Below are 23,462 nucleotides of genomic sequence, written 5' to 3'. Positions count from 1 at the left end.
TACTATCGGGCGGCCAGCCCGTGGGGTCACCTTTAATCATTAAATAACAAAAAAAAAAAAAAAAAGATCATTCGTTTAAGGCTGTAAAAGACTCTTAAACAGAACTCATGAAGTTCTCATGTACTCCACTTTTTAACATATTCCTACTTTAGGACTTGATTTGAAAATCAATTCTTGAAAAATGAGAATTGATTGATTTTACCATTTTAGCACTCTCTTTTTTTCCAAATGTACTACTTTTTTTTTTCCGTTACCCATAGGAAATTAATTATCATTCATACATTCTTTTTTCACACCATACGAAACGGGTAATCTTGTAATTTCACTTTAACAAAAACAAAAACCGAAGTGCATTTAGTTAAAAATAGGACGTGAAAATCAATTCTCGAAAAATTGAGTGAAATATCTCCTGTCTCTTCCCCCTTCTCTCTCTCTCTCTTCCTTTTTTCTGACCATTAAACAATGAAATGGAAGATTCCCAATCATCCCTTCCACTCCATAGGAAACACCCATAATTCCACCAACAATCCCAAATTTATTTTTTTCCATCATATACAAACATGACCACCTCTTAGAACCCTTCACTTCTCTCCTTTCTTTTAAATACCCATCAATCTGCATCACCTTTTTTCCCCCAAAACACCACACCATCCTTTCTGCTATCTCCCATGATCATGAACCACTCTCCCTCCTCTGTCAATGGCTTCTTCACCCTCCTCACACAAGGCCTCAATGATCTTGACTCCTCTTTCCCATCTTACAACTTCATGTCAGTCCATTTCCTCCAGCATGTCCTCTCGTCGCTCCGGTCCTTCCACTCCCATCTGACCATTTTAGTCCAGAAACTCCACCTGCCCAACGGAGAGAAATGGCTCGATGAGTACATGGATGAGAGTTCGCGACTCTGGGAAGCCTGTCATGTCCTGAAAACCGGCATATCAAACATGGAAAATTTTCACACCGCCGGCGTCAATATAGCTTCCTCCATCGAGCAACATAGTGCTATGACACCACAACTTTCCCGCCAGGTCAGCAATATCACCTCGAAAATCCTGTACAGATTTAACCTTTTTTTGTCCTTGTGATGAATGAAATCTTTCTTTGCCGTTCAAAAAAAAAACGTTACCTCAAAAATCGACATAGCAGTCATGGCTTTTTTTCCCAGGGTGTGTTCAGTGCAGCTTCTGCTTACAGCTTGTAAGTACCCAAAGAAAAACTGACAGAAGTTCCGGAACTTTGCTTTTCAATTATCAAATTTCAACTAACCAAAAACTAGACAACGCGAAGGCGTTGCTTAACATCCCTTATTTGGCGTTCAACAATGGGTTTGTTTTTTATAGTTACGCCTCCTTATTTTGTGCAGGTTATCCGGTTGATCACCAACTGCCAAAGGGAAGCGGTTGGATTGGAGGAGGAAAACAGAAACCTAATGGAGACGAGAATCCAACCGCTGTCGCTAAGGTTTGATGAGAACGTATCCATCGATTCCAAGTTCAATGCGTTCAATGGCTTTCGAGGGGTACTCTATGCGATGAGGAACGTGAGTTCATTGCTCTTGATGATCCTATTCAATGGCCTGGTCTATTTTTGCCCGGAAACAAGATTCTGCCAAGAAGGCTATGAAGGGGACATGGTGTTTGGATCGGCTTTGATGGTGGCGATAGCGAAACTGCACCAGAGAGTGGCAGCCGAGGCGAATCAGGTCAATGGGGAGTGGGGAATTCTCCTTTATGAGTTCAGAAGAGCAAGAATTTCAATGGAGGAGCTGAAGGAGGAATTGGGGAGAATTCTGGAGTATGGTACAGAATTTGATTTCCAAGAAAAGGTTGAGAATTGGAAGTCTTGCTTTGGAGTGTTGAAGTGTGGGGCTGAGAATGTCATTGTGCAGCTTGATGACTTCTTTGATGAAATTGTAGAAGGGAGGAAAAAGGTTTTGGACATGTGCACACATAGGAAGTGAGAGAGAGAAAAGGGAGTTTTCGCACTTTTTTGCAGCCATAGTAAGAGAGAGGAAAGTGAAGTGTAAGAAGAAAAAAACAGTTGATATGGGTAGGTTTTTCTCTTTTTTTTCCCCGATAACCAGGCGTCCGGGCCACCTTATGTGCACCTCAACTAATCCAGAGATCTTAAACTCACCGTCCACTTGCGAGCTGATATGGGTAGTTTTGAGGCTTTTGATCTCTACTTTTCCAAAAACATGTGTTTTGATTTCCTTCTCCCTCTTGGAGGCACTTTAGTTTTGAAGGAAAGAGAATGTGATTCTTTCCTTTCAAGAAAAGCAAGATTATTATGTATTATCTCCTTTATCTAAAGAGAAGAAACAAGAAGAATACATGTAATAGACAGAGTAGCTTCAATAGAAAGCAAAATTTTCCTACCCAAAGGGATAGATTCTTGTGTTTATGTGCACGTGAAAGAGAAATTTATTCTGCTTGTTCTAACCACAACATCAGAAGGAGCAAACAAGCTGGCGCTTTGTTTAGATAGATGTGGATGTCGTCACGCGAAATTTAATACTCAAATCACGACAAACATACAAGAGTTTTAGTTATACGCGACGTCTCAGACTAGAGTTTTGAAGATAGATTAGAGGTAGAAGAGATGAATTAGTTTTAGGAACCTTCGCTATCTACAATCCTCAACATCAAGCGTTTAGACTTACACGAATCAATTAGTGATTCAAATCCATCACGACAAAGCTCCCAAACTCAATGTCGATTGCTGCATATGTAATCTATCAAATCTAAATCTGAACTTCTATCAAATCTAAATCTGAGCTTCTCTCCTCGACTACTAGTGAGCTAGTTGCAAATCCTTGCGTTTAACTAAACGGAACCTAAATGTCTGATATGCAAATGTTTATGAGAATGGTAACGAAAACCTAATGAAATTTGCAACTCTTAAAACACAGAAGCATGTACATTCTCCACATTACATACAGAAGTTATAATTTTTTATCATTTTTCTCTTGATTCAGCTGGAAATTAGGGAGATAGAAACCTGGAAAATCCCAATTTCGACTTGCAAAATTCAACCATAAGTTCAGCAAATTGGACAGATCAATCTCTTGTAGTTTCTTCCTCTAGGCCAAACCTTGAATACTTGTATATAGCTGATTAAAAATGAATCTACCATTGCAGCTACTCAAACACATGCTAGCGCTACTGTTTTCTTTGAGCAATTCCGGTGTCTTTATGCATGATATGCTGAAAGATTATCAAAATGGATTTCAGATTTCGGATTTTCAAGTGAGTGCCTGCATAAGATGGTGAAATTGCAGGCACGCGCTTGGCACTAGTGACTTACTTGGCACTTGGCAACATGGCTATGGCACCATAGCCTTTCATTTTTTATTATCTAGATTAGATATGATCGGACGGTTGATACTTACATCAACACAATCAAATGGCTACGATTAACCAGGGGGAGTTGGTTGTGGTTGGTAAGCGACTGTCAGAAATAGTTTTCTGGCTGTTGGAATAGGTTTTTTTTTTTTTTTGATGCTAGAATCAGTTTCGAAGGGTAGTGAGTCTTGTGACTCGGAGGAAGGGTCACGACTACAAATAGACTAGAAACTTTCGGTTTCGAAGGCGTGCTTCATTGTATCCTGGGAGACAATTTGTCAACGACCTAGTGCATACCGGATTTGTGGGGGCAAATAACGTCTTAAAGACAGGAATCACGTGCCTTGAACAGACCATTTGCGAAATTCCTAGACTTCTACCACCCCAAATTTTTCCAGATGACAGGGAGACTATACGAAAGGCAACAGTTATTCAAGAGCAGAAAAAGCAAAGTGGGAAAAAAGCATAACCACACTTAGATTAAAGTTCCATATCATTCCATATTGGTATCAAAAACAACATTACCGCACAAGGTCAAGCCAAAAGCAACAAAAGTTAGATTAAGATTTGCTAAAGATGCTTCTCATATCAAGCAAAAAAAGAAGATGATTATAGCAATTAAAGGAAATTATGCTCCCTGTCCTCATGACAACCTCTCAAAGCCATATCAGATTGTGACAGAATTCTTCGAAGGAATAGGGTAAAATTAGGTTAAAGAGACCTTTTAAATTTTGTTTGTTGGCCGGTCATCGTCCCAACCGGCAGGCAGGTTTGATTTCCTCCGCCCAACTTTTGTTGTCTAATTCACACTAATTTGTAGTACTTAATTAGGCAAAGATCTGAAGCTTGCACTGTTAAGATATTAGGTTTGTTCTAATCTGGTAATTAAAGTTTCCACAAGTGTCGAGTTGTCTTGACACGGGGACACAGCAAAATATCCGTTCATCTTGATGTTTTAGATCATAATGATATTTACAAAAAGGGTCGCAGAGTATTTCATGCATATTACAATTATTCCGGGCATAATTCTACGACAAAATTTAAAATTTTGATAGTATAATTTTTTCCAAAAAAAAAAAAAAAACCCATGTAACATAGCAAGTATTAAGAAGCACTAACCATGAAAAATCCTCAATAACCAAGTGATTTATGGTTCAGCAACCAAAAATAGTTGAGAACTAAGGAAGTAACATGAGTAAGAACTCAAGGGGAACACCAAAGATGAAATAGTGTTCTGGTTCTTCTTTTTATGGTGAAGATAAGTAAAATTAGAGAAACATAAAGGGTAGGTGTGAGGATTGTCAAATTCTTCTTTATGTGATTTTTCTTGTACCTTGAAGGAAGAAAAAGAGGAGAAAGTGAATTGCAGGTCATTGGTGGGACGGTTTTCCCGGAGACGTGTCTCGACAATCAATGGTTCAATTTTTCTCTCGACAATGGACGACTCAAATCTAGAGGAGCCGAGATGAAATCTGAACCATTAGTTGGCGAGACGGACAGTTTGGCAGGTGTGCACTGCAAGGTCCCTGGTTACAATCCAACTATAACAAAAATCTTGCTGCAAATTTCACACGAGATTCTTTTGAGTTGTGGTAGTGTAGATGACTAATCATTCCAGTTGTGAAACAATGATGGAAAGTGGAAGGGGGGGTATAGTAGGACAACATGGGAAAAAGAAGATTCCTGGGTTTTGCTTTCTGAAACAAATCACAAAAGCAGTTTTTTTTTCTCTCTCTCTCTCTCTCTCTTTTTCTTTTTACTCCTGTTTGGTAAGTATATATGTCTGATTCCAATTTGTTTCAGAACTGTTGTTCTGTTATGCTCTTGTTCTTGGTTTTTTGTATTTTCATGATTATCCAAATCCCTACGTATCAACACAAGCCGTGACATTGTCTTGTGTTCTCAGAGCTGGTTCCTCAGTTGCCTCTACCGCTGTAAACGAACAGACCTTTGTTGAGCACGAGTTTAGATCGTTTACTAACAAAACGAGCCAAAAATTTGAGCTCAAGCTCAGCCCTTAATGAGCCGAGCTTAGACATTTACTAAACGAGCCACTTTAATCGAGCCGAGCCTCTGTATGAGCCGAAAACTCGAGCTCGAGCTCGGCTCGTTTACTAAATGAGCCGAACCGAGCTCGCAAACTACTCGGTTCGTTTACAGCCCTAGTTGCCTCATTTCTTTTAGTATCACTTCCTTTCACTCTCCTCAACCGTGCAAAAACGAATCAAGTTATTCGAGTATGATTTTGTTCTTCCATTAAAAGTTATAGTAGTAATCTTCGAAACATGTTTATTTTCTCGAACGGGGTAAACTCAGCTTCATAAACCACTTATGGTTTCCCCGATAACAACACTCTAACTCCTTGTATGTGGAAAAGAAGCCCAATAAACAAGGGATATCCAAAAAAGTAGCAGAAAACCTATAGGGAACGATGGGTCCAGCACCAAAATCGTACCCACATTTACATTGGGCCTTTTCCGGCCACCGGACGGCCGATCCGAGCCGTCCAAAAATTTTATAAAAAAAAACGAGAGGCCCACGCGAAAATCAACAGCATCCGATGTGTGTAGAGTGTTTGATCCAAACACCCTACTTTTCGTGTGTATATATGAAAAAATGGGATGTTTGGATCAAGCATCTACGCATGTCAAATGCCGTTGATTCCCTCTTTAGCCCACTCGGTTTTTTTTTTTTTTAAATTTGGACGGCTCGGATCGGCCGTCTGGTGGCCGAAGATGGCCCGGCGCGACCATCGGTACGATTTCGGTGCTGGACCCGTCAGTCCCTATAGCAGAACTCAAAAAGTCGTGTATTAGATTCACTGTCTTTGGTTCCCCTTTTAGAAATATTCTTTTCCAAATTTTTTGACGGTTTCATTATTAGTGTTTTTTCGTCTTTAGTGATTTTTTACTTATTTTTTACATTTTGGATGTATATAGTATACCTCTCTCAAAAAGTAAAAAGAAAAAATTAAAATGTTATTGACTAAAGACGAAAAAAATACGCTAACTATAACTTTTTTTTATCTCAAAATTGACAACCAAACAAAGTCATAACACTTCAAGTAATTATTAACCTTCAATATATATATATATATACAGTAATTTTCAGGTCCACTCGTCCGGATTTTCTTATGGTCCGGATTTTCCCTTTCCCAATCGATTTGCGATGATCCGAGCCGCTCAATGTGTTCAGAACGTGATTTTAAGGGTACCCGCGAGAAATTAGCAAAAAAAATGATCGGGAAGGGCTTGATTCGAGCAGTTTTTTATTGAACCGTTCAATAAAAAACTATTCGGATCAAGCCCTTCCCGATCATTTTTTTTGCTGATTTCTCGCGGGTACCCTTAAAATCACGTTCTGATCACTTTGAGCGGCTTGGATCATCGAAATTCAATCGGGAAATGCGAGGTCCGGACGGTCCGGACCGTAAGGCGTCCGGACCTGAAAAGAACTCTATATATATATATATATATATATATATATATATATATATATATATATATATATATCACTATGACGCCATATATTTCCATCAATAATTTGGAAAATGTTTTTTCTTTTTTGTTTTCTCTTTTGAAGGGATTTGGAGCATTTTGGTGGATGATTGACTAAAGATAATTTGGAAGATTCATGTATACCGCACTAAGGAAAGTTGACTGAGTTGTCAGCCAATTTCCAAATGAACAAAAGATCAGAGGAGTTTCAAGCTCCATTGTGACCTCCAGGAGGTCATGAATCCGAGTCACGAAAACAGTCTCTCTGCTTGCAGAGGTAATACTATGTGCATCAACCCTTCCCCAAACCCCGCAATGGCTGAAGCCTCGTGCACTGAGTTTTACCCTTCATCAAAGGTAATATTGTGTGCATCAACCCTTCCCCAAACTCCACAATGACAGAAGCCTCGTGCACTTGGTTTTGCCCTTCATCAAAGGAGTTTCAAGAAAATAAATGGAGTAGCTTATTTTCCTATATTTTGCCATGTACAAATTCAGGTCGACTAGCACTTTACCCTCCAACAGGGAGATCATTAACACAGGCATGCATTTTGTCGTTCAACACAATACTTGATGATTGTTGAACCTGAAAAAAAACAACTGGCATCCTTGAAACTACTACTCCTACTTAATTATTCTATTCCATCGGGAGGAGGATAACAGTGACTGCTCATTATCAACTAGGGAAAAAAGTGTCTGCCCGAACTACAAAGTTTCTTTTTGGGGGGATGATTCCTTTTGTTTTCCCCCCAGTTTAGTTTGTCACTATTCTCTCTCTCTCTCTCTCTCTCTCTCTCTCTCTCTCTCTCTCTCTCTCTCACACACACACACACACACATTCCAATGATGGAATGATTTCATTCCCCCCCCTGTTTTCAATCTTCCGGATTTTGGTTCGGGCATCAATGAGCCACAACGAGAAGTACCTATTGCATTCAGAGAGAATATATAGATACATGAATAGATCTATGTATTTAATAACTCCGGGCCCATAGATACTTGAATAGATCTATGTACTACTACTTTCGAGGCCCCGAAGTTAAACGAATAGGCAAACATCTACTTGTGCTCCAACGATTTTTTTTTTTTGTTGGCGACGAGATCCTGAGCTTGAGAGAATAAATCCTTAATTCCAATCGTGGGCAATACACCTAATCTACTACCCTTCCAAAAGGACCAAAACCCCTTTAATGGGGACTAAAGTGGGTGTTGCTTCAGACACAATATATGCATATTAAACTAACTATAAGAGTCAAAAGTTAGGGACATATACCAAAGTTCACAAGATCCAGACACGGATGTGTTTGGAACCGTCTGACGTGTATGGAACCCACATCCACAGTATGGGACTCACGTGTATCAGACTGTTCCACACACATCGGTGTCCGGAGCTGTGCACTTCATCTATGTCCGTATCACTGCTTTTATAAGAGGGACACAATTCCAACAGACAAATCCTATAGTCACAGTGAATAAGCAAAAATCAGCACTTGGAATAAGGCATGAGAAACAGCAACCATTTGTGGAACATTCACTTAACACCATATACTTGTCAGATGATAGTTTACAACACTAGTAATGTTTATCTCTCGACATCAAAAATAAAGTAACATAGACCGAAATCTCGTAGGATGATCTTCTATATTTTCACACTTTAAACATACTATTTCATGTATGTATCCATTTGAGTATAGCAACTTTCTATAAAGATCATGGATGCCATGTACGTCAACATGCCGAACCATGTAAACCTTGTTTCTCCCTCCCATTTTCATTCTTCGTAAAATCAATTTTATTCTTTGCAATTTCGTTTTTATGGTTATTCCTAAGTACAGCTATTTCTCTTTCTCTAAAAAAAACACCCCACTTGCAACACTTCAAACTCTGCAAGCTAGTAACAGGACAGTTTAGGGAAAAGGAATGAAAGGGAGGTGTGTCCAAGCACCAGCCCACTCCAGTGAATGTCTCAATGGAATAGCAACTGTAACAGAATCGACACCCATGCCGGCATTCCTAAAGTATAGTCGCAAAGTACCAATAAACATTATAAATAGGGTAAGTTACGCTAACCCGCTTTCACTGCCAATGTTTTTAGTGTCAAGGACTCAAGGGTGTGTGATTGATATGTAGGTTTGTGATACTCATATATAACATTATGACAAGTTATAGGCCTCCCTTTATAAAACAAGGCATATAACAACTTACAGCAGGGGGAAAAAAAAGACATGTAACAAAAGCCAATCAAATAAGAATAAATCAAGAAAAAGATACATACAGAGAAAATAATTTAGCAAGGGAAAAAAGAATTCAAGCTCCTGTATGAAATTCACATGTATTTAATAAGCTCGCCAACAACTATGGAGGACTATAAAAGAATTGCTGTTCACTTTAATTCCCACAAATAGCATGTCACATGACTCACATTATACCACAGGCTCCATATCACTGTAAATTTCTACCAGAACGGCGTAATATACATTGTACATTCCAAAGAATTGAGGACAAGTAAATAGATGTAGCAACTAGTTAGCCTATCCAAGACAATATAGAGATGCCAAACCTTGTGCAAACAGAGAAGACTGTGTGTGATTCAGCACTTGTTACCATGTGGCGGAGCGGAGCCGCGGAGGTCACACTGAAGGCATCCTTTGGAAAGCATTTCTACTCGTCAAACCCTGGCATTGCAAACTGAGTTGCGAAATTCTCCACTCGTGTACGTAGTTCAACAATGTCTTTGTTATTGTGAAGGCCACTAAGGAAAGCCAACTTCCCGTGTTCTCTCTGCACTGCGCTTGTTATCTGAGCAGCTCTAATGAGGAACTCAGCCATTGACTCAAAATCGGCCTCTACGCAACCTCTAGATGTCATCGCAGCAGTACCTGAGGGCATGAGTATAAAAGTCCAATTAGGGACACGAAAGACTCATAAACAAAACAGTTAGGGTTTAGAAATGCGACTCGATCTTCACATACCAATCCTCACACCTCCAGGCGTTATAGTGCCACTATCGTCGAATATAGCAATTTTGTTGAGAGTAATGTGACACAGCTCACAGACCTTCTCGTAATTCTTACCTGTGAAAAATAGACTCGAAATACAAAAAAAATTGACAGCTCAGATGACAGCACCAGATGACAGAAACAACTGTGGTGCATGATGGACAGTATGGTTCACTGTGTTTACAAGGAGAAAAATGAAAACAGGATTTAAGGAGCTGGATAGCCTGAGTAATCAACCTATTAAATTCTGAGCAAGAAAATGCACCATTAACTATTAAGTTCAGGCTAGCACAATCTCATTTGGAGGAGGCTGAGAACTTGTTTTCTTTTTTGGTTTGTAGGATAAAAAGTAAACCACGAATTAATATGTTATTAAGGCAGCTGCTTAGAATCTATGGGTATATGATATATCTTGCAACCGGATACACCTTTTCCAAGAACTCTGCCGGTGACCATCTCCTGGAGGAGCAAGGCCTCCTCCACAAGTTTCACCTCCCGGAGGAGCATGCTTCCTCCACAAGATTCACCTCCAAGAGGAGGCATGCTTCCTCCAAGAGTTCACCTCCAGGAGGAGGCATGCTTCCTCCACAAGCTTCACCTCCAGGAGGAGGCATGCTTCCTCCACAAGTTTCACCTCCAGGAGGAGCATGCTTCCTCCACAAGATTCACCTCCAAGAGGAGGCATGCTTCCTCCAAGAGTTCACCTCCAGGAGGAGGCATGCTTCCTCCACAAAGTTCACCTCCAGGAGGAGGCATGCTTCCTCCACAAGTTTCACCTCCAGGAGGAGCATGCTTCCTCCACAAGTTCACCTCCAGGAGGAGGCATGCTTCCTCCACAAAGTTCACCTCCAGGAGGAGGCATGCTTCCTCCACAAGTTTCACCTCCAGGAGGAGCATGCTTCCTCCACAAGTTCACCTCCAGGAGGAGGCATGCTTCCTCCACAAGTTTCACCTCCAGGAGGAGGCATGCTTCCTCCACAAGTTTCACCTCCAGGAGGAGCATGCTTCCTCTACAAAGTTCACCTCCAGGAGGAGGCATGCTTCCTCCACAAAGTTTACCTCCAGGAGGAGCATGCTTCCTCTACAAAGTTCACCTCCAGGAGGAGGCATGCTTCCTCCACAAGTTTCACCTCCAGGAGGAGCATGCTTCCTCCACAAAGTTCACCTCCAGGAGGAGGCATGCTTCCTCCACAAGTTTCACCTCCCGGAGGAGCATGCTTCCTCCACAAGATTCACCTCCAGGAGGAGGCATGCTTCCTCCACAAGTTCACCTCCAGGAGGAGGCATGCTTCCTCCACAATGATCACCTCCGGGAAGAGCAAAGCCTCCTCCACAAACTGCGCCTCCGGAGGAGCAAGGCTTTCTCCAAGAATTCTCCACCCGCGGAGGGGTGAGGTCACCTCCGGGCACCTCACCTCCTATTCGACACTTCGAAGACTCCACGAACTCTTAAAGGCGACTCTATACACCACCCTAGGCCGGGAGCAGGACCTAGGCACCCCGCTCGGGACCTACGGAGGAATGTGGCTTGGAGGCTAGAGCAAGAGGTTTGTCAAGGAGGACGAGCTTGCCTCCGGCAAGCTCTAACTTGACCGGTCCTAGAGAGAGAGGGGGCATTGACCGCCATCTGACACCTCGGAAGAAGTATCATACCTACCGCCTGGCACCTCGGAGCTCGTATCATACCTCGCCTGACTCGGCAGATGATACGGGTCTCCATGTATCACCGAAATAGCCTCTGTCGGCTCCTTGGTTACAAGCCCCAAGGCCTGACTTGGGACTAAGAGAGGAAAAGAGGTCAACCTCCACTCTGTCCACCAATGGGGAGGAGCCCTACACCTGGCTCTCCCTCATCTCCAAGGTTCATATAAAAGACAAGCATTCAATACCGATCAAAAAAGAATTCAAGGCATTCAATACGCACCTACTCTCCACTGCCATCCCTCTCTCTCTCTAAGTCCGCCCCGAGCTCTCTCCTCCTCCACCTCCGGTGGTTCCCGAGTACCGTTGTAGCAACCGCCATATACCCGGAGGGCGACCTCAGGTACTCTTCCCACTCCTACCTCCCACAGAATCTATCTAGAGATGGCTCCCAATATTACATTATCTTTCCATCCATAGATCACCTTAATTATCAAGTCACATGTCAAAGAACATAATTGATAATCCAGTAGGGATGCAAAACCAAAATTAGATACAAAACCAAGATATGGAAAACAAATTCCAACTTACAATAGTTCAAAAAAGTCCGGCACTCGAGGGTTGAATCAGGAGATGTCTAATTTTTCCAACCAACTCATGCAGAGGGTGACAGAGAAGAAGATACAATACCTGTTAGTCCAAGAGTCCTTAGATCCCAAAGTACCAAATGATTGTCGGTGCCACCAGTTACCAATCTGAAATGCCTCCTCAATAAAGCGGATGCTAGAGCCTGAGCATTTTTCTTCACTTGTTGCATGTATGCCTTGTATTCAGGAGTAGCCACTTGTTTCAGGGCTATGGCAAGGGCAGCAATGTGATTATTGTGCGGTCCGCCTTGCAGAGCTGGAAAAATAGCAGAGTTTATCTTGTCCTCGAAGTCATATCTGTCACTGCCATCACCTTGATTCAAAAGAATCCCTATCTTCTTTGGCTTTGAACCCCTCCTGTAGAAAACAATGCCTCCCCTGGGGCCTCGAAGACTTTTGTGAGTCGTTGAGGTAACTATGTCACAGCAGTAAAAGGGGTTCACACACTCCTTCAAGAAGAATCAACCATACAGGTTATTAGAAGAGAATGTAACAGAATAAGTTGTCAAAAGCTACAAAACAGAACCATTTACATAAATAAACCTTTAAAGGTTAAACAAGGGCTATGGCAGGATAAAAATGAATAGCTAGTTGTCATTTTCCTTCACATTTCAGATAGGTTAACATGGAGGAGGCAAAATCCTAAAATCATCATCAGGAAAAAGTAGACCCTTGAAGGTACATGCTACGTGGCTAGTCATGAATACAGCAGCGTTATCTCTACAAGGGTGACCACTATGATTGCATGGTGGATCACAACACCAAAACTGCTAAAATGGCTAAGTGACGTGACAAAGAGGCATGACAGACTTACCGCTGAACCTCCACATGGTCACTGTGGTACCCTGCGGTATAACTCTAAAACTCGTGCCACGAAAAGAAACTAAGTCAAAGAGGTATGACTTAGGCCTAGGACCAGCACAGCAGAATTGAAGAGCTATCAGTGGCTTGGAGGCTAGAGAGGACTGCTCAACATTGCACACCCATGGCCAGCCACGACTGAGAAAGAGGTCCAGAGCAACGTTCTAAAAATTGCTAGGTGCTAGTCGGGCGGAAGAGAGCACCTAGTGCCTAGGTTGACTGGTCAGGGCCAAGAGATTAGTCATTTTTTCTACTTTTTTTATAAAACAAAATCTCCCTACCTCCCCAAAGTTTGAGTAACAATTAAAAAGTAGTAACAACTAATTAGTCAGATACAAAGTTCGATGGTCAAAGTTCAAAATGAAATGAAACTAAGTACTTACCACATAAATCGCTACGAATGCACCTAACCCCCCTTATTTTTAATATTACACAATATACCCTAAAACTTCTCAAAATTATGAAATAGACCCGCCGACCTATGTCACATAATGCGCAAGCGTGAGCGGGTGTGGGTGTGGGAGAGCGAAAGTGCTCATACTTCATATCTAGAAGAACTGTAGGACAGAGTAACTGAAATCGTCTTCTATATATACATAAGTAAAAATATTTCATAGCCATTTTTTAAACACTCACATAGTTGTCATAAAATTTCATGCCCACGACAAAAACATAAAGATAAGACATATACAATTTGTCAATCTATTTAGGAGAAAGAAAGAAAAAAACCAAAAATCCAATCATTAATAACTGCTCAAAATACAAAAACCTAACAAACCATAACAATAATAATTGGGCCCTAATAATTGTGAAGGAAATTAATCTTGGCACTCCTTTTTCATCATTCTCTTTTCTTGTTTTTATTTATGTGACTTTATTACTTTCCCTTTTGATGTGTAAAAAAAATGAGCTAATGAAAAGATAACATAGTAGAGTCACATCAATAAACACAAAAGAAGAGTGTGAACAATAGAAAAGAAGCACAAATATCATTCTCCTGCTGCAAAAGAAACCGAGTTACATAGTTTAATGCAAGCCCCAACAACTTTAGTCCTTTTTATGACTTGTTCAAGACAAACAAATGTTGATTGGACACTAAACAGTTGAATGGACTATTTTGTATGGAAAAATTATCTAGTGCTCCGGAGGCACCGCCAAGTGATGTCCTATGTCCCTTTTCCGAGAAATTTTTCAACGCCGGGGGGGTACGATGAAGTGGTGCCCGCTCGGCGCATCCAGGCCGTCCAAAAGTGTTTTGGACGATCCGGATTAAAAACAGTCTATTAATGGTAATAGAAAACAGTCTATTAACGGTATAATCAATTACCGTTAATAGATTATTTTTAATCCGAATCGTACAAAACACTTTCGGACGGCAAGGATGCGCCGAGCAGCACCACGTGGTACCTGGCACTGAAAATTCCTCCCCTTTTCCACCACATATTGGTGTGGGTTCCAACCATCCAAGACAAAGTGTGTAGGCCCCACACCAATGTGTGATGGAAAAGGTGGAAAAGAGGCCAAGGGCACCACGTGGGGTATCCTAGGGCACTGAATAATCTCTCATCTCTTATTTTGCATGTGCACAGTGGTGTACTGGCAGGTAGGTTTCTAGAGTACAACATAAAAGCTTGGTCAATACAAATCAGTCTGATTATAAGAGAATTTAGGAACTGACAGAAGTGTATGAATTTAGTCTGAAATACTCCGTATGAATTCCCAATTAAGTCGTGGATGCGAGAATGAGTCTGTGGTCCATCAGCCTTAGATCTGGGATCATGCAACTAAGCTGCCAACTAGTCGCCGCCCAACTAACCGATCCCCACCTAATTCCCGACTAATGTTTAAAACAAATAATCAATGCCGAGACCCTAAAATGTAGGCGTTGGGTGGCCGCCTAGGCCAACTTTTAGAACACTGACTGCCGGAACTCCACCGTTCATCAAGATAGATAGACACGATGTCCCTACCACACTTTATCACTTGGAAATTGTCCCGCGTGTGTGCCTAGTGATGGAACAATACCCAGGCAGTTAGGCAAGGTATATATGACCTTCTCCTACAAGAGAGCGTGAAACACCCTGACAACTCTCCCTCGGGCAATCTAACGGTTCCCTCCAATTTGTTTCTATATCCACTGCAATTTCTATCAACTGCAAAGCACCACCTGCTACTATCTCACTTTTCACCTTCCTCCCGTGGCTGCGACATCCTCTGAACTTGATGCTCTGCAGCTGCAAGTCAAAACCCGTACTAAAAAATGGTGTTGCGCATGATGCAGAGCCTTGAGTAAAGCCCACAATCCTACAGAAATTTCAGGCCCACCCTACCCCCGAAATTCATCGATCGTACTCGCCAACATGACTCATGACAAACCAAAACCAAATATATTTTAGTTTTCCCCTTAAAAAAACAACAACATAACTATAACAAATTGGAAAATCTGAACTAGAAAGAGCACGCAAGCAGATACAATTAATTAACATAAAAACCCCAATCCAACAATAGAAAACAAAAATCACAATCCAAGAGTAGATAGTAAGCTAAGGAAGAAAGATCAACATTCAAGCAACAACAAACGATGAGGAGCCAAATTTTCACCTTAGCCGCAACAAGACCACTTATTTGAGCCATGTCACACATCAACACAGCTCCACACTTATCAGCAACCTGCCTCAACCTCACGTAATCCCACTCCCTTGGATACGAACTCCCGCCGCAAATGAGTATCTTGGGCCTAAAATCAAGCGCCCGCTCCTCAAGCTTATCATAATCTATGTACCCACTTTGCGGATTCACCTTATAAGGAAAACTCTCAAAGAAAATCGAAGCCCCCGAAACCTTCCTCCCATTTGGCGTATAATAACCATGACTAGTGTTCCCCCCACAAGGTGTATCCAACCCCATAATCCTCTCCCCAGGCAACAGCAAACCCGTGAAAACAGCAAAATTCGCCGTCGTACACGAATAGGGCTGAACATTCACCCCCCAATTATCCGAATCTAATCCAAATGCGGCCAAAGCGCGATTGCAACATAGGGTTTCCATCTCATCAATGTACTGATTCCCACCGTAGTACCTCGCCCCTGGCATCCCTTCCGAGTACTTGTTCGTCAAGTGGCTCCCTAGGGCTTCTAACACCGCTCGAGAAACGAAATTCTCCGAAGCAATTAGTTCGATCCCCTTGAACTGCCTAATCTTCTCGTTCTCCATGATTGAGAAGATATCGGGGTCCGCTGTCCTCAGCGGCTGGTTTCCCCAAGAGCGAACCGCGTTCCGCCTCGACTCCAGGGTTTGCGGTTCTCGCTTCCGCTTCAGGCACATCGAGTGGCCCAGGATTCGGAACTTGACTTCTCTCCCCCCCTCCTCCTCCTCCTCCTCCTCCTCATTGCTTTCTCTCTCCTCGACATCGTTCCCGGCCTTGTGGCTCTCCATCAACTGCAGCTGAATCGACGAATGAGTGACGTACCCTGGGTGGTTCATTTGTGGGGATTTCGAAGTGAGGTTGATGATCAGGAGTGAGGACAAGGATGGGAGCAACAGAGAGAGTGGGAATAATAATGGTGTGGTATGGAGCAGTGGAGTGATGGTGTTGGGAATGGGGAGGTTGTGGGCGGAGGTTCCATGGATGATGCGTCTGAAACCCTTGATTTGGAATTGGACAAGGAAATCGTGTTAGATACGAATAGATGAAGGAAGATGCGTGGGAAGGGGAGGTGGGGGGAAGGGAAAATAGGTGGGATTTGCTTCGTTTGAGGAAAGAGGGCCAGGTTCGAGGGCATGCACCTGGACGTGTTTCCGTCGTCCGTCCAGATTCGTATGTTGACCTCTACACTTGACCCAAAAGAGTAGATTTTTTACTTGCCCAAATCGGCACGCAACATGTAAATTGTAATGCAATTACGCAAAGGAAAATGATTTTTGCACTCTAATTTTGAATGATGACATTTCAAAATTTGTATTTTATTGTGCTTGTTATGTATAATTTTTATATTAAAAGACAAATTTTGAAGTGTTACTATCAAAAATTGAAATGCCAAAATCATTTGCCTTATGCAAACCCAACCTTAATAGATTTGGGTGTCGAGCGGGTACCACGTGGCGATACCCGTCGGCAATCCGGACCGTACAAGCAATGATCCAACGGTTCAGATGTATTCTCTCTCTCTCTCCCCTCACTCCACTGCTCTCTCCTCTTTTTCACTCTCTAAAAATCTGGACGGTCCAAAATACGTGTGGATGGTCCGGATTGCCCACGGGGTATCACGTGTGTGGTATCCTACTGGCGCCCAAAAACTTCTTTGTATGAGGATTGGGTTTGTCTTCAATTGCTTGTGCTTCACGTCCCTTGGGTTATGCTCAGAGGAAACATAAAAAACGGCATGCCTTTGAACCAGAAAATGGCAAGGCAAGCCAATTTCTTGTCACCGGGTGAGGCAACGCATTCCACAGTTTACCGAGCAAATATAATATTTTCTTGGCCAAAAAAGGCTTGTTTCTCGTCCGTCATCACAAGTACTTGTTTTGTAAAGAACTATATCACTCCTGTACCCGTTTTAACTTTAAATAGTATAAGTTATGTTGTTGGTTTCACAATAGGGAAAAAACCCACCTAATGGCTGTGTGGGGCCTAGGGCTCTCCACGGGTCGGGTTTTGTCGGGTTTGACCCAATTGAATTCTAGTCGAGTTTGCCAAAAGGGGACTCAAGACTGACCGAATGGGTGGTCGGTTTCAATCGAAAGGGTATTTCGGGTTGATTGGTCGGATTCACGGATTGGAAAATACAGTCCTCAATGACGTTCAGATCAAAAAAGAAAAAATGGGGAGAGAGACCCACAAATCACACAAACCCATTACACACAGTGATGGAACAAATCGTCGCACAAAACCCATTACACACTCTTGGATCAAATAGTCACACAAATGACATAGACAGATCGACGGAGAGAGAGAGAGAGAGAGAGGAGAACCACCGTAGCCACGAGTTCAATCCTCCCATAGCCAGATCCACAGAGAGAGAGACCACCCAGTGTATCGAAGTCTCACCTTGCTATAGCGGTAACTTCTTCTCTTCTTCATCTACTTTCGTTCTCCTTCTATAGCCAAATCAAGAGAGACACAGAGAGTCGCCGTTTTGGGGAACTGTCGAATTGGGAAGGAAGGGAAAATGAAATGAAATTAGGACACCTAATCGACAACCAAAATTAATCTTATGCATCCGACACCTAATCGACAACCAAAAAATTTTAGATTTTTGGACCAAACCTGTCCGACATAGCGGATTAGATCCGTCCATTGTGCTTACTGGTTTGGTCAAGTCTGATTCATGGACACCCCTAGTGGGGGTCTCACCCAATGCAGCCAAACGTAAATGAAAATGAGCCAATTTGATCAAACACTTGCAATTATGTTATGGGTGGTACGGGTAGCGACCGATTGAACAGATTTCGCACCTATTGTCGTGAAATGCTGGCTCCGCAGTCTCTTTTTCTAACTACCGGCCGCCACCCATGCACGCCCGCCGTTACCGATTCGACACAATAGTTGCCACCGTGTCTCTCTCCTCGACCGTACCACTGTGTTCCTCTTCCCCCAAAATTTGGACAGTAGGGGAAGGTATAGTGGGGCCATAGCAAAATTGAGATTTGTATGGATCAACCCGAAAATTATTTTAAATTTTGAGTACTTTCGTAAAGAATTAAATAAATTATGCAAACCATTAGAAAATAGGAAGATACAATCAAATCTCACTTTTTTATACTAACCACTACCACCAACGATTGACCAGATTATTCAAATTCATACCCCTGTACAAGTTGATTCAAGTAAGGCTTTGTTTTGCTAAGGTTCTTATTTTTCGTTTTACAATACAGAATATTCTCTCATAATACAATTACCTTTAATTAAAAAATAATTATTTACTTGAAAAATAATTATTTATTTTAGTTAGTGGAACACATTCTTTGGCTAGCAAAAAAAAGTGGGGCGGAAATCAAATAACATGAAGTAATTGTAAGGACATGTGGGCTCCGTTTGTTTAGGGGTAAAATGTTTTCCGATAAAATATTTTTCCTATTTTTCGGTGTTTAGTTATGTAAAAAATGAGGAAAATATTTTACATGAAAAATATTTTCCATTAATTGTATGAAAATGACTTACTCTTAAATCTTCCGTAAATTATTTTCCGAAATGAACCCGCTATCTTTTACTGCAATTCTCACTGCTCAATTTCCTCGATCGTAAGTCTTGATTCACTTTCAATTACAATATTCTCAAATCTCTCTACCGTTTAAGCCCCCCCTTCCCTCTCTACACTATTTTTCGATTTCTGAAAATATTTTTCAAGTGTCGACCAAACGCCGGAAAATAAAAGTATGAAGTTTGTTTTATGAAAAAAACATTTTACATTGAAACAAATGGAGTCGTACTTCACTTTATTATTTTTTTTCATAACCGAATGTCTAGGCCTGCTTACACTCACCTTGACTAATTATAGAGCTCTAAAATTAACGACTAGGCAAATTTCCAGTGCCCCAAAATTTAAAATGTTTGGCTTTTATGAAATTCAAACTTGCGACTTTTGTGGAGCAAGCCGTTTAATTACTTCCTTGAGTGCTTGTCTAAATCAAAATCAACCACTTTGCCTATTCTTAGTCCTCCCAAACCGACTAATTAGAAAGTTGAGATATATATTGAGTTAAAAAAAACGTTGCCATCGGGGCTGTAATTGTGTGGCAAATACCTAATACCCAGAGGAAAAAAAGAAACATAGTCAGAATTTTGATCAAAGATATTGGGGATTTCATCATCACAGACATCTTAAGCCTTGCAAAACAAGCTACATGCAAAAAGAATTTGACTATCGATTGGTAGTACGCAACCGATTCACATCACATTTTTGTTTTACCCTCGCGAGGGTATGTTTATTTTGCGTTTTACGAAGAAAACGTATAACTAGATATTGGTAAGCGCTTTGATCGAAAAGTTTGATTATTAAGTCGAGAATTTTAAAATAAATAAATAAAATTCCTAGATTGAGCACTCATCGATATTTGATTCACTCGAATTTTGCGGAGTGATATGCAGAATACGGGCATACCCTCGCCGATGGTAAACAAAGTGAGGATAAACGAAATTGCTCTCGGGAGTGAGCATGCCTTGTGCTTGTCATTTGCAACACCCAATAAGTAAAACACTCGTTTTAGATCCATTGAGATCCGTTTGGATCACTTAGGGAAAAGCCCAAGTTCAAGTAGCCCACCCCAATCCGACCCATTCCCAACTTAAGTTTGAGTCCAAGTGTGACCCATGTCCAACTTAAGTTTATGTACCGTTGGAACAAAACACGTCATTGGCCGTCATTTTCCCCTTGAAATTTCACTAATAGTATCAATAAATTAAATTTTTTATCTCATTTGATACATAGTACCCCTTTTTTTTTAAACTCGTTAAGTTTTTCAAACCAAACATGAACAAGTTCATTTGTATTTGAATTCGTATTCGCTCGTTAAAAGCTCATTCAAGATTATTTGTTACATAAACAAATCAAACTTGATTTTTTTTTTTAAAGCTCATTGAGATTTTCAAACCAAACTTGAACATGTTACTACTCGGTTCACCCAACTTGTAACATACAAAAAGTGCAAGTTACTCCAGACGACTTGTTCGCCTCAATTAAAAGTCGTCTGGAAGTGGCTCCCTTCATTTTTGTTTTTTGAGAAGATCAAAATAAATTAACGAGCTAAGAACGCCTACCAAAGGCAATTCTCAGTGCCAAGCCTCGGTAGCAACCGCCAAGGAGACCTTAGGTTTCCCGCAATTTCACCACTGTCTCTGACAACGATGCCAAAGGCAGCTAAGCTACGGCAGGAAGGGTAAGCTCCGTCGCGATTAACTTTAAAAACAGACAAGGGTGGTGGGGTCCAGCCTCCAACCCGAAAGGGACTTCAAGAGGGACGATAAGTATCATATTTCACCCCAGAAAAAAACCGCATCCAGATAATCATTGCCAAATTGGCTTTGGAGAGAGACATTCTCAGGATTAGGATCGAATGGTCCCCTCGAACACGATTTCATTGGGGAAAATGATGACTCAGGACGTGTTTGATAATTAGTTAATGACATTTTCAACATTAACAAATATCCTCAGCATGTCCTTGACAAGTATAAATTATCAAAACACGTCATTGGTTGTCATTTTCCCAATTCATTACGCCCTTTCCAAATCGCCCAACAGAGTTGAAAAATAAGAGCAATCACATCATTAGGAGCCTCCTTAGCTAAATTTCCACACAGAAGCTCAAACACCCATTTTATCTGCAGCTGTGATTATCCCATCCGACACCCAAAAGGCAAGACCACTCCCGAACCAAACTGCTCTGGTCCAAGGACGCCGAAGCAAAATGTGCTCAATAGATTCGCTCTCAGTTTCGCAGATGGGGCAGATCGAGGGGGCTCGGGGAACACATTTTCGGGGGGGGGGGGGGGGGGTCGGGGATCGCCCGACACGCGACCCAGTTTTTTAACTACTCTCCACATAAATTGGCCAACCTTGGGAATCGCCTAGAATTTGATCCACATCTTCTTAGAGCATCTCCAATCCATCCAAAATAGAAGATGGATGTAACACATTGAGGGGAGATTTTGTAATTTATTTCATTTTTTCTTCACTTTTTGTACTTTTTGAGAGAATCTTTGAGGGACTCATCGTCCTTTTTAGAGTTTTGGAGGAATTTTGTACTCCAAATTTACTTTTGATCCTCCATTTTTAGAGGATCAAATTTACTTTTAGAGGACCAAACTCTAAAAAGGACGGTGGGTCCCTCAAAAATTCTCCCAAAAATTACAAAAAGTGAAGAAAAAAGAGAATAAATTATAAAATTTTCCCTTAATGTGTCACATCCATCCTCTATTTTGGAGAAATAGAGGTGGATTGGAGATGCTCTTAGGACAGGAAAAGGATGCTGACGGCGAAGGAGAGCGTAACACGAGACTCCCTTAGGACGGGAATCGCCCGACACGCGACCCAGTTTTTTAACTACTCTCCACATAAATTGGCCAACCTTGGGAATCGCCTAGAATTTGATCCACATCTTCTTAGAGCATCTCCAATCCATCCAAAATAGAAGATGGATGTAACACATTGAGGGGAGATTTTGTAATTTATTTCATTTTTTCTTCACTTTTTGTACTTTTTGAGAGAATCTTTGAGGGACTCATCGTCCTTTTTAGAGTTTTGGAGGAATTTTGTACTCCAAATTTACTTTTGATCCTCCATTTTTAGAGGATCAAATTTACTTTTAGAGGACCAAACTCTAAAAAGGACGGTGGGTCCCTCAAAAATTCTCCCAAAAATTACAAAAAGTGAAGAAAAAAGAGAATAAATTATAAAATTTTCCCTTAATGTGTCACATCCATCCTCTATTTTGGAGAAATAGAGGTGGATTGGAGATGCTCTTAGGACAGGAAAAGGATGCTGACGGCGAAGGAGAGCGTAACACGAGACTCCCTTCGTAAACAAGCTAAATTTGTACTTCTATAGTTTATGAAACCCCCAAAAAAAAATAGGGAAAAAAATCGAAATAGTCCACGTAGTTGAGTGTTTGTGTTAACTTGGTCTCTACAGTATTAATTTGCTCAATTTACATTCTGTATTTTCCCTTTTATTCCAACGTGGTCCAATTACTAACTGCGTTTAGCCTTTTTTAACTCCAAACGCGAATGAGTTCCTTTTCTAGGGTTAAAACAGTAATTCTCTCGTTTTCCCAACAAATATTTAATCAAGTTAGAACAATCAGCTGCTTACTTGGCTGTTTCGCTCATTTATTACCTCTGGAAAACAAAACAAAAAAAAAAACTACTCCTAACCAACAACTCGTGCGACTATCTATTGGGTTCAACAGTTCAACTAACAATGTGGGCAAAAAGAGCTCAATTTACAGCAAGAATAATGAACGAATTTGGTGGAATATCTACCAGACATTTAACGTTAACAATGAATGTTGATTGAGAATTTCCTAGTCCTAGCAAAAAAGAAAAAAGAACGTTGATTGAAAATTTGATATCCACAATAAATAATTCTTCCTGATTGGAAAATAAATAATTCTTCGTGATTGGAAAAGTCTAAAAACAAAGACATTTTTTGCCCACGTACTCTTGCATGCTCGCACAGCTCGACCAAGGATGCTGAATTTGTCATGGCATGCCAAGTTAATGAATTGACATTTGATGCAAATCCAATCAAAATGTCAATTGTCTAGACGTATCATTTGACACCTCCTCTCCCATACCAAATCTTTTTTTCTTTAAGCATCTCCAACCTTGACTTCAAATTTGAGGATGTCAATTTTTTTTTTTTGAAAGCTTCAAGGTACCCGCTCCAAGTTTCCAACCAACATGTCAAATTTATTAATTTATAAAGTTTTGAAGTGAAATAATGAAAGAAAATGTTTGACATCACGTGTCAAAGTTGA

At 41.1% G+C, this 23,462-nt stretch overlaps 2 protein-coding genes across 2 annotated transcripts; one reads left to right on the top strand and one right to left on the bottom strand.

Annotated features, from left to right (window-relative positions):
- The first annotated feature begins 389 nt into the window (after window positions 1-389).
- On the top strand, window positions 390-2,383 carry LOC131308785 (uncharacterized). The gene is made up of 2 exons (XM_058335801.1): window positions 390-1,028; window positions 1,364-2,383. The coding sequence occupies exons 1-2, from the start codon at window positions 669-671 to the stop codon at window positions 1,958-1,960; spliced, it is 957 nt and encodes a 318-aa protein (XP_058191784.1). The 5' UTR covers window positions 390-668; the 3' UTR covers window positions 1,961-2,383.
- Window positions 2,384-9,154: 6,771 nt separating this feature from the next.
- Window positions 9,155-16,819, bottom strand: LOC131308780 (serine hydroxymethyltransferase 7-like). Its single transcript, XM_058335796.1, has 4 exons — window positions 15,591-16,819; window positions 12,172-12,577; window positions 9,814-9,915; window positions 9,155-9,720 (listed from the first exon to the last, which is right to left on the bottom strand). Exons 1-4 carry the CDS (start codon window positions 16,470-16,472, stop codon window positions 9,503-9,505), a joined length of 1,608 nt encoding a protein of 535 aa, XP_058191779.1. The 5' UTR covers window positions 16,473-16,819; the 3' UTR covers window positions 9,155-9,502.
- Between the last annotated feature and the right edge of the window lie 6,643 nt (window positions 16,820-23,462).

This window comes from Rhododendron vialii, chromosome 11a (assembly GCF_030253575.1).
Source record: "Rhododendron vialii isolate Sample 1 chromosome 11a, ASM3025357v1".
In the NCBI taxonomy this organism is placed as follows: Eukaryota; Viridiplantae; Streptophyta; class Magnoliopsida; order Ericales; family Ericaceae; genus Rhododendron; species Rhododendron vialii.
Note: the sequence above shows the minus strand (reverse complement) of the source record. Positions and strands in the feature narration are given on the sequence as shown.

Excerpts from the sequence above, each read along its gene's own strand:
- LOC131308780 (XM_058335796.1), bottom strand. The coding sequence starts at position 16,472 with ATGAACCACCCAGGGTACGTCACTCATTCGTCGATTCAGCTGCAGTTG. Across the intron at positions 12,578-15,590 it reads GTGGTCTTGTTGCGGCTAAG|GAGTGTGTGAACCCCTTTTA; the intron begins GTGAAAATTTGG and ends TTCTTCTTGAAG. Across the intron at positions 9,721-9,813 it reads GCCTGGAGGTGTGAGGATTG|GTACTGCTGCGATGACATCT; the intron begins GTATGTGAAGAT and ends TCATGCCCTCAG.
- LOC131308785 (XM_058335801.1), top strand. The coding sequence starts at position 669 with ATGATCATGAACCACTCTCCCTCCTCTGTCAATGGCTTCTTCACCCTC. Across the intron at positions 1,029-1,363 it reads CACCACAACTTTCCCGCCAG|GTTATCCGGTTGATCACCAA; the intron begins GTCAGCAATATC and ends TATTTTGTGCAG.